This window comes from Glycine soja, chromosome 20 (genome assembly GCF_004193775.1).
Source record: "Glycine soja cultivar W05 chromosome 20, ASM419377v2, whole genome shotgun sequence".
Lineage (NCBI taxonomy): Eukaryota > Viridiplantae > Streptophyta > Magnoliopsida > Fabales > Fabaceae > Glycine > Glycine soja.
The window spans coordinates 22,259,850-22,271,234 of NC_041021.1; the positions used below are offsets into that span (position 1 = coordinate 22,259,850).

General features: G+C 33.6%; 1 protein-coding gene across 1 annotated transcript; it reads right to left on the minus strand.

Annotated features, from left to right (window-relative positions):
- Nucleotides 1–8,039: 8,039 nt before the first annotated feature.
- LOC114402529 (WW domain-binding protein 11-like) lies at nucleotides 8,040–10,423 on the minus strand. The gene is made up of 3 exons (XM_028365138.1): nucleotides 10,276–10,423; nucleotides 9,246–10,019; nucleotides 8,040–8,319 (listed from the first exon to the last, which is right to left on the minus strand). Exons 1-3 carry the CDS (start codon nucleotides 10,358–10,360, stop codon nucleotides 8,288–8,290), a joined length of 891 nt encoding a protein of 296 aa, XP_028220939.1. The 5' UTR covers nucleotides 10,361–10,423; the 3' UTR covers nucleotides 8,040–8,287.
- Between the last annotated feature and the right edge of the window lie 962 nt (nucleotides 10,424–11,385).

Below are 11,385 nucleotides of genomic sequence, written 5' to 3' on the forward strand. Positions count from 1 at the left end.
GCAACATAGGAACTATTGGTTGTGCTTGTAGGCCATCTGGTTCCATGGTTGTTGTTGGAGGAGGTGGGTTGGATGATGAAGGGATGTCTTCAGCTCTTGCTCTCTTTCTTGAGGCCATCTGTAAGAAAAGAATGTGAACATTGGAATGAAAATTAATTTAGAAGAAAGATAAAGGTCGCTTAGCGAAACAGCATTCGCTTAGCAGTCCTTTCAAAACAATATAGACCACTTAGCGAAAAAGGGTTCGCTTAGCGAGTCTTCACAGAAAACACTATACCCGCTTGGCGACCTATAGATCTCGCTATGCCTAAAACTTACCGCAATGATGTGCGCTTAGCTCTCCCTGAGCCACGCTTAGTGGTATTACACAATAAAATTTTCATAAATTCTACTAAGTTATGGGAGCTTAGCAAAATGGGTCGCTCAGCTCAGTCACTACCATAAAGAACTTCGCTTGGCGCAAGGATACTGGCTCAGCACGCGGCTATCATGACAAAAAAATTCTAAGTTACTTGGGCTTGGCGAATCAGCCTCGCTTAGCCACAAGTACTTATCCAAAGGATGAGTATTCATCCTCTACAGATCCGATCGCTTAGCGCGACAAATACGCTCAGTGAATTCTATTCAAGAATACAACTACTATTGATAGACTCACTCAGTGCAAAAGGTGCGCTCAGCGTGTTCTATTGAAACAATTAATGGGCATTGCTAGACTCGCTTAGCACGACAGGTGCGCTCAGCAAGTTCTACCGGAAATGCATGTATGCAATGAGTATAAATGAACTCGCTGAGCACTGAAGGTTCGCTGAGCGAGTTCATTGCAAATTTCCAGAAAATAGCAGAAAACGCAGTTCATATTCTTCTAAAATTGAAACCTCTAACAGGTAGATTACACATGCAAAGTTTCCAACATACCTACCAACATACCTACAGGGAAGATCCAATAGAGGATTTAGCTTTCCATAGTCTGGAAACCTCCTTTACAACAAAGAGAAGAACAAGATGAAAGACTGCAAAAACACAAGTGGTGAGGATGTCTCCTTCACCTCTAGGATCTCACAATCACTCACAAACTCATCTCAAGCTCTCAGAACGGCTTCCGCTTCGAATTCCCGTCTCTGCAGATCTTCACACAGCAAAATCTCTCAGAACTCTCTGGAACTTGGACCTTTCTCTCTCAAGAACCTTCGTGCATGCTGAGCTTCTCAAGAAAAGTGCCCAAACTCCCTTTGCAAATTTGATTTTAGGCTTAAATAGGTGGTCTTGTTCGTGCTCGTGCGCTTAGCGCAGATCTGGATCGCTTAGCACGCATAAGTGGATTTTGGCTTAGCACGCTTGTTTTGCTTAGCGGATTAACTGAAGCGGTGCGCTTAGCAAACTTGACAACTCATCTTCTTCTGGATTCTTCCTTGCGCTTAGCCACTAAAGGTTGCGCTTAGCGAATTCTTGCTAAGCCAGCAACTTGGCTTAGCGAAAGAGTGAAAAACAGCACTTTGCCAAAGTTGCCTATTTAACCTAAAATTGAGAGAAATTGATTATTAAACGCACAAAGCAAAAGTATAAATTATTTATTACCTATATTTAAAAAAAAGTACTTATAGTATTACAAAACAACCATAAATTGGGAAAGTTTGATACAATATACACAGGTTTTATACACAAAAGTTTGTCGTATTCATCGACTAACAATGCACGCTTAGCCCACTGATGAGCTAAGCTCAATTGTCACTTTTAGCATTTCATGACTTAGCCTCATGTTCACCTGAAATTGCACATATTTCATCATTAAATCCAATGGACATATTCTAGAGACAGCTTTAACCAGAAAATAAAATTTATTTACAAAAAATCACTACAAAATAACCATAAATTGGGGAACTATACAAGTTTTGGAAAATGTTTTCTATACAAAAGTTAGTCGTATAAGACGACTAACATATATGCCTTTGTCTGTTTGCTTGATATGAAGTCCAAGGAAGAACTTCAATTCTCCCATCATACTCATCGTGAATTCTGCCTGCATAAGCTTAGAAAAATCCTTGCATGGAGAGTCATTAGTGGCACTGAATATGATATTGTCCACATATATCTGGACGATTAGGAATTAATTTCCATAATCTTTGCAAAACAAAGTAGTATCTACCTTCCCTCTTATAAAACCATTTTTAGTTTAAGAAAAAACTTAACTTTTCTTACCAAGCTCGAGGTGCTTCCTTTAACCCATACAACGTTTTATTAAGTTTGAAAACATGATGAGGGTAGAATGAACTTTCAAACCCAGGGAATATTTAAGTTCTAAAATTGAAATCATGATCATGATTTAGATTTAGGGAATTGAATTCATAATATAAAATATGATTGATTAATCTTGGTGATTGATTGATTGCTTGCCAATATGTTTTGTGCTCGAAATCATGGTGAATTGAGAAATGTGATTGTGAATCTTCATTCATGAATGCATGTTGGGTGGTGAGCTTATATAATTTGTATTGTTGTGTGGGTGGATGGGTGGGTTCATGCCTATTCTGGGATTGTGATTGTTACCACGAAAATTGGATCCTTGGGTTGACAATTTCTGCATTTGATTCTATTAAACTTTGTTTCTATTATTTCTGTTTAATCTGCAAACTAAAAAATCTCCTTTATTTTTCAAATTAATATTAGATGTTTGAAGAATTTTGTCTCTAAGAGATGAACTAGGGTCGTGTCCCATTCTACAATGTTTATTATGGATCCTAGAAGCTTTTGATGGAAACTTGGCATTCCTATGAGTGACGAAAATAGTTGTAGTGGCAGTCCCAATAATGGTGTTGGTGGTGGCGATGTTAGATGTGGTGCCATTAGTGATGACGATGATGAAAAGACTTTCAAATGTATTGGGAGTTTGTTTCTTAAAACTAAAAATGAAATTCATAAATCCTTTTTTCTTGGTTTTGAAAATTAATATTATAGTGTGTTTAGATGGAAAAATTGAAATAAATTAAATCACACTAGAAGGAGAATTGATAGTGTGTTAGATAAACTTTAAAAACTTTTCATAATGGAAGTGATTTTATAGACAATTATAAGTTCGCAAAGACTAGCGTCCAGCGATTTATAAATAGTGTTTTGAAGTAAAACTTATTTACAAAGATGTGTCAATAGTGTGCTTTAAAAAATACATTGGCAAGCTTAAAGGAAAGTAGTCAAAATGCTTTAGTTTTATATTGGTTCACTCAACCTGAGCATCCAATTCTCATTTACTAACCAGTAAATGGTTCCACTAATCAATCTTAATTACAACAAGTATTTTGACCTATCACTCTTGACTTGTAGGTATTCTCTAGACCACTATTGGCATAACCCTTAGACTCCCCCTAATCTAAGAACACCCAACTATTATTTTGTCACTAAGCCACTACTAGCTTTCACAAACAACAGTTTGTAGAATCATGAACTCTAACACTTAGAGAGTGTGCTTATAATGAAATATAGCTAGATAACATGGCTAAGCAAAGGATTGACTCTATAAGCACAATGCTTCTCACTTCTTTTCTTTCACTTTGAACTTGAGTATAGTGTTTTTGATAAATTGTTCGTTGTTCTTTTATGAAGTCTTGACACATTATTTATACTGACAAATGAGCATATCAGTGTAGGATCTTGAGCATTCAAAATTATAACCATCGTCAATCTTTGATCCTCTGATTCTAGCTGGTGACAAATGATGTATATGCGTCGAAATTGATCCTAGATTAATTCTTTCTGAATCTGTCCTTATTATCTCAATTCAACCGTTAGGCATATATAAAAGGAAAGATAATATTGTTTATCAAATATATGTTCCTATTAATTATACCTTTATAACATAGCACAAATGGATTACACCTTAATTAAGTCATAAACAATGATGTGTGTTGGGATTGATTTGATGATTGCTTATTATAGGGAACAAATATGTTATTGAGTAGTGGATAAGTATTCAGAATGGAATAAATCTTACCTCATGTTGCCTCCACTAATAAAACTGATTTACTTACATTTAGAGAATCGGTCAACATAAATTTATATCTTTGTTTTCATAAAAACCTAAGAGATGTGTGGATCATCTAGTCTTAACAACAATTCAACAAGGGAATTCATTTTTTTAGGGGTTTTCAAATGATTCATGGTAAAAATAACTTGTTTGGATAGAATATTTGAAAGGGTAAAATTTTGGTATTTTTATGAATCATTTTTATCAACTAAAACAATAGGATTTCAAATTCTCTAAAAAGATAAAGAATTTGAAATTCATCTTTTGGAGATGCTCACTCTCACTAACATTCTTGTTCGCAACTCTCTCGCTTGCTTAATGCTCATAACTAGGGGTGATCATGGTTTTTACAACTGATATCGACCCGAGTTGCTTTTTAACAGCATCTGCCAAGATTTTTTCAGTCAAGATTTTTTTTGCATGATGTCAACCAAGGTTGTTTTTTGGCCAATGCCGGGTAGGTTGTTTTTTCTTGACTTCAGGTAGGTTTTTTCGACCGACATCCATGGTTTTTTTGGCTGATGCCAACTAGGCTTTTTCAACCGACATTAGTTAGAGCTACTTTTTAGTCAATATTAGCTAGTGATTTTTCGGTCAACCTTGGCTAGGATATTTTAGCCAATGTCGGCTACAGATTTTCGGTTGACGTCGACTAAGGTTTTTTTGCCGACATCAGCCAGGCTATTTTTAGTCGATGTTAGCTAGGGTTTTTTCGATCAACATCGGTCAGTGCTATTTTTAAGTTGATGCCGACTAGGGTTTTTTAGCTTATGTCAGTTAGGGTTTTTTAGAATTTGACTAGGTTTTGTAAATCATGAAGATTTTGATGATATCAAGAAGAATTTGCTTGAGAAAGGGGGAGATGTAAATCATGCAAGCTTTGATGGTGTCGAGAAGAAATCACATGTTTGTCATCATCAAAAAGGGGGAGAATGTGAATGTATGTATACATGATTTTGATGATGTCAAAGAAGAATCTAACAAGGCTGCTTCAAATGATAAGCATTTGCTTCAAGAATAATTCAAGATTGCTTCAACAAACAAAGCCTTGTTTCAAGATTCACTAAAGACCAAGTCTTGCCTTAAAACAAAGTGCTTTCAAGACATGCAAGGCTCTGGTAATCGATTACCAGGAAGTGTAATCGATTACCAGAAGACAGGGTTGAGAAATAGTTTTTGAAAAATGTTTTGAATTTGAATTTTCAACATGTAATCGATGATTACCATATGCCTGTAATCGATTACCAGCAACGGAACTTTGGAAATTCAAATTCAAAAGTCATAACCCTTCAAATTATAACTATGTAATCGATTACACACACATTGTAATCGATTACCAGTGGAAAGTTTTCATAAAATCTGCCAACAGTCACATCTTTTCATTAGATTTGTGAATGGCCATCAAAGGCCTATAAATAGGTGACTTGGGCACAAATTTTATGCAGAGAGTTTTGCTTGGCCAAAATGTTTTATCCTCTCTCAAAAGAAAATGAGAGAGATTCCAAGAGAACTTCATTGCCAAATGCTCTCTCAAGAACTCTTGGACAAACACTTGCAAATCCATTAAGAGTTCATCCATGGATCTTCATTGTAATATTCTTCTCTTGAAGAGAGAATTCTTCTTTCATTCTTCTTATTCAATGAGATTGGTTAAGAGACTGTGAGTCTCTTGTTGTAAAGGATTCCTGAACACAAGGGATGGGTTGTCCCTGTGTGGTTCAGACTTTGTAATGGATTTTACAAAGATAGTGGAAATCTCAAGTGGGTTGCTTGAGTACTGGACGTAGGCACGGGTTGTGGCCGAACCAGTATAAAACTGTGTTTGCATTCTCTCTTCCCTTATCTCATTTATGTTATTGCAATCAATTTTGCCTTGCATGTTGGTAGAACATTATTAAATTGATTGTTGTTGCTTCTTCTGCATTCTAAGCCTATCCCTCTTAAGATTATTGAGGCCACAAGGTCCAACAGGTTTTTTTAAATGGTATTGACCAAGGCTATTTTTTATCCAATGTCGGCTAGGGATTTTTTTGGCTAACATCGATTAGAGCTATTTTTCACCCAACATTAGCTAATTTTTTTTAGGCTGACATTGGCCAGTGTTATTTTTTAGCCAAAACCAACTAAGGTTTTTTTGGTGACATTCACTAGGTTTTCTTGGCCAATATCGACTAGGGTTTCTTGACTTACATTAGCTAGGAGTTTTCGGGCCAATTAGTTAGGATTTTTTGGTCGACATTGGCAAGGGTTCTTTCAATTGACATCGACTAGTGTTATTTTGAGTTGACATTGACTAGGATTTTTTTGGCTAAAATTAGTTATAGTTTTTTTGACCGAAAAAACCTAACCGACATTAGCCTAAAAATCCTAGCTGACATCAACTAAAAAATGGAATTGGTTGATATCAGCCAAAAAACCTCGGTCAACATTAGCCAAAAAAATCCTAGTTGATGTCAACCAAAAAAATACTTGTTGATGTCGACTAAAAAATAGCTATGTCCTAGCCAATGTCAGCTAAAAAATAGTTAGGCCTGATGTTTGCAGAAAAAATCTTAATCAACGTCAGCCGAAAAATAGCCATGCTTGATGTTGGCCTAAAAATATTACTAACTTTAATTGATTGAAAAACCCTTGTTAAAATTATCAATATTTGTATTTTTAAAGTATTAAATATTTTGAAAAAAATTTAATTAAATATTTTAAAATTAGATAGTGTTTATTTTCTACAAAGTTTAATATTGAATTTCATTTGTTTAAAATATAAAAATGAAATTTTGCATATCGAGAAAATTGAATTGTCCTATTTAAACAAAGGATTTAAATTTTAAGGAATTTGAATTGATTTATTCAAACAAAATATTTGAAAAATGAAAGAAAATAAAATCAAAGTAATTCATATTTTAGACATTTCAAATTTCCTGAAATTTTAAAATTCTTCGTCCAAACACAAGGTAAAAGATTTTTGAAATTGAGGTAATGGTCATTTTTGCTCTATTTTAGTTTAACAATTGTTTAACCCAAAAATTAAAATGCAACCACTACAAATGAACCCTTAGTGGCATTAAATTTTTCTTCTACTTACATTGTTTTTTAAATTGCCCTTAAAATTAATGAGACATACTCTTATTCTTTTTCAAAAGTATTTGTATTATGTTTAATTTTTTTAATCTCTTTCGTTAGTAATGCATTTATTAATTTAATTTTCATTGACTATGTATATGAAGGGACAAAGTAAAATTTTCAAAATTTTCTTCATACAAAGATAAAGTTAGAGTCGGAAAATATAATTAGAGAAATAACTCATAATTAAAGATATTTTAGTAAAATATAATTAATAATTTTTTTTGTAAAAAAAAGATATGGAGTAATATTTTGTGGTTCTAGATATTTTTATTTTATAGCGTATGCTAATGGGCTTTTTTGTAAGAACCAACCCTCAGCCTCCAATAAAATATGAGCTTGGTTTGGTTGGGTACATATATAACTAGATTGAAAAAAATATATTAGATTTATTGTTTTAATAGCATATATATAATACGTAATATATTGCTATCTATAATTGGCTTGCTAACCATATACTTTATTTTATAAAAGTAATCAAAATTAGCTTTTTAAATTTTTTTATATTATGGGTGTGAAGGTGCAAGGTGGCCGACTAACTGGCTAAGGATTTTCATCTAAGTTAGCACCCCCAAATTTCCCAATCCACAACCACACACCAAATAACATTAAAGAAGAAAATCAATGAACAAATAAGTTTACCAAGCATATTGAAATTGTCTACTTAGTGAGAAGTTTATTTTCATTCTCTAAAAACAAGTTTATTTTCAAAAATTAATTTATATAATAAATGAAAATTTTGAAAACTAAAATAATTAATATTTTACTGCTTAATTTTTTTAATTCTTATTTGTTTAATTTACTATAAAGAAAGAGAAAAAACTTCGCATCCTATTGTGTTATGCGAGATTATTACCTGAAGAGGGTTGCTTTCGTTAGATATGGGTAATTTCCAAAGTTTAACAAAACGAACATGATAATGAAATGGCGATAAAAATAATGAGATTATTACAAAAAAGATAAGATACTTCCAAATACGACAGCTATAATAATCCGAGAAGAAAGGGGGGAAAGACAACCTACGTAGCTCCAATAACTTATGGGCCAGGGAATTAATTATTATTGTTACATCAAAAATCCATGTTGGGATGAGAGAGAATATTTGAACACTGAACATTATGTCTCCAAACATGTGCTATATGGCAAGGGCAGCTAAGTCAACATGAAGTTGCATTTGTCATAGCCTGCGCAAAACCGTGGATTTGAGAGAGAGAAAAAGAAAAAGGGTCAGTGTACAGCAAGTAGCACTAGCCCACAGGTTCAAATTGAAGCCATAAAACGACGACCTAAAGTGAAATATGTACTGAAAACAAGTGACGCGTTTTTGTCATCAAAGCAAAGCAAGCATGGGATGTGAAATACGCGACAAATACTTAGATTTATCTACTCAATTTATATTTATATGAAACTATTTAGATTTTCCTAATGCTACTTAATTACATATTGTTCGTTAATTAATCTTTTCATTTTTACGTAATTATCTCTAATTAAGGTATAATATGCTTTTAGTGCGAAAACTTTCGAGTCGCCTAATTAATGAAAATGTACAAATTAAGTGACGTTAAGGGGATCCCAAGTAAAATTTTTAAGAAAAAGAAGAATAAAAAAACATTGTGTACAAATGATTTAGTTTCGATGACACCATATTGTCACAACAACATCTACTTTCAATATTAAATAAATATTATACTAATCCATAAATTAATAACAATAAAAATTGCAAATTCAGCTTTGTTTTTTCTTTTCTTTATATGGTCACTGATTCACATTGAGGACACGTGATGCACTTTCCAAAGGTTAAAGATGGCATGAGAACTAGCGACATTCTCTAACATTATCTTTTTCAAATACACTCTCTTCTTTATTTAAATTCAACAAAAAAAAAATTAAAGTGAGTCTCACAAATTTAGAAATAAAATTCACCCAAAAAAAGGAATGAAGCTCCTATGTTTAATGAAACTTATATAAATGATAAATTTATTGATTTAACAATTATATACTTAAAAATTATAAAAAAAAATTAATTAGTTAATAGCATAAAAACTTTTATATTTACCGTACATGCATGTTAAAATCTAATAATATTTCTGAATATGACATAGATACTTACTTGGATCAACAGTGACTAGCATGGCAGTTCCACCAAAATCACACGTGCCTCCACCAATCTTAGTGTTCTGCCAGTAGCTATTGAAGGCATACGAAGCATGGGCCAGCAAAGTGTTGGGCTGGAAGCACATTCCATTGGGCTGAATTGACTTGCAATCCGCACCAGACCCACAGGCATAGTCCATGGCCTCCTGAATTATTGGGTCAGGAACCGTGGGCTTTGCCACACACCAAAGTGCGTATTGTGGCGGCTTTTTGCGGTGCGTAGAAGGTGAAGGGGGTGGTGGGAACACAACAGGTGGGAGGTACACTAGTGGTGGTGGGTTTAGGCTTGGAGCACTCTTTGGTGGGCTTAGGCTTGGAGCATGCTTTGGTGGGCTTGAGGGATAAGGAGGTGGTGGCATGCTTCTTGGGTTTGGTGGCCCAAAGACAGCACCATGAGGTGAGCTTGGAACTGGTGAGAGTGCTGGGAGAGAGGAGTTGCCACCTATGCTTGGAGGTGCCAAATTTGGAGGAGCAATGGAACTTGATGGTGTAGGTTGTGGATGTGGTGCTAGTGAATTGAAAGGTGGTAAGGGTAGGGAAGAGGGAGAGCCATATGAATCATCAAAGTTTGAGTACCCATATGAATCAAAGTCTGAGTACCCAAATGAATCAAATGGTGTGTACTTGTTTAAATGTCTTAAAGATTTTATTTTCAGTTTCTTTAAAGATTTGATTGGGGAGCTTCTACGGATTTTGTGACCCCTTATTGCTCTTCCATGATTTATAGCATCTATAAATTAAAAAAAAAAAGGGGGAAAGAAAATTAGCGTAACATTGAAAAAAATAGGAATTATAATTATAAAATTGACTTAATGGTTGATGGAAAAAAATGAGAAAAAATGGATTGAGTTAGAATTTTTCTCATCAACAAAAATTAACAAACTAACGACTAACATTTATGCAATAAAAAAAAATCTGACAAAAAATGAAGCTGGAACTAGACAAGTGAATAAGTATGTGTATTAGGATTATATTATATGCTTTACCACACACAGGGAAAAGAGTGGAAGCTAGCATTGAGATGCAAAGAATTGCAATGGTGACTCTAAGGATGTAAGCTCTTGAATCCATTGTGTTGGCAGCAAAGAATTGCTTTGGAATCTCACAAATTGAGCAGAGTGAAGAGAAGAGAAGTTGGCTGCAATATATAAGTAGGTGGGTGGCTGCAGTAAAGTGATCGAGGATGCTTGAACATGAACTAAAGTTGATTCTGTTTTCACTTTAATTTTGTGAGGTGTCACTTTGTAACATGTAGATTAGCAAAATAGCCATGCGCTCAATGGATAAAGGAATTGCCACGGATTGCATTTATTTGGATAGTACGTATAAAATAGAGTGAGTTTTTGTTCTCTCTGGAATATATGCTTACTTGGACATGCACTTTCGTTTTGCTTGTTTGCCACTCAAAGAACTAGATGAGATTTATTGTCATATGTACGTAATACTGGGTGATTAAGCTTCCATTGACATGCCTAAAAGCATTGTAATCCAAAATATGCCTACAACGACTTTTTTGTATCCCACAATACCTTTATTTGTTTTCATAACGGAAGTATTTTTTTTTATATAAAAAAAAAGATATTCAACGAGAAGCAGAACATGGATATATACCTTAATTGAGTAAATAGCTATTATGTTCTTGAAATTGAGAGGCATTGTGAAATTAGCTTCTAGACTTACATTTATTTCAAAAAAGGTTTAATGGACTGCCTAAGGTGCTAATTTGGGAATTAACTTGCTAAGGTGACTTCCATGTGAGTTTACATGGCAAACCGAGATATAGCGCGGGACAAAATTGAAAGTTAATAAATAAAGGAATTAAAACCTTCTTCCTTCCCATAGTAGTCAAAGTATATCAATTAATCATTATGAACTTAATTATAAAACTTTTTTTAAAAATTTATTTGTTTATTCTTATAGAATCATCTTTTAATTTTTAAATGTATTAATTATTTTTTTCTACTTATCCTTACTAAATTATTTTTTCTCTAAATATTAATGAGAAATAATTAAGTGAATAAAAAGATAAAAAAAATAAGAATTTTATGATTGAATCCAAAATCAAATAATCAATTCAAAAGACAGAAACTTGTTGA

Coding starts and splice junctions, on each gene's coding strand:
- LOC114402529 (XM_028365138.1), bottom strand. CDS start 10,360: ATGGATTCAAGAGCTTACATCCTTAGAGTCACCATTGCAATTCTTTGC. Junction 10,020..10,275: donor CACTCTTTTCCCTGTGTGTG/GTAAAGCATATA, acceptor TTTAATTTATAG/ATGCTATAAATCATGGAAGA. Junction 8,320..9,245: donor GCTAGTCACTGTTGATCCAA/GTAAGTATCTAT, acceptor GGTTTTGCGCAG/GCTATGACAAATGCAACTTC.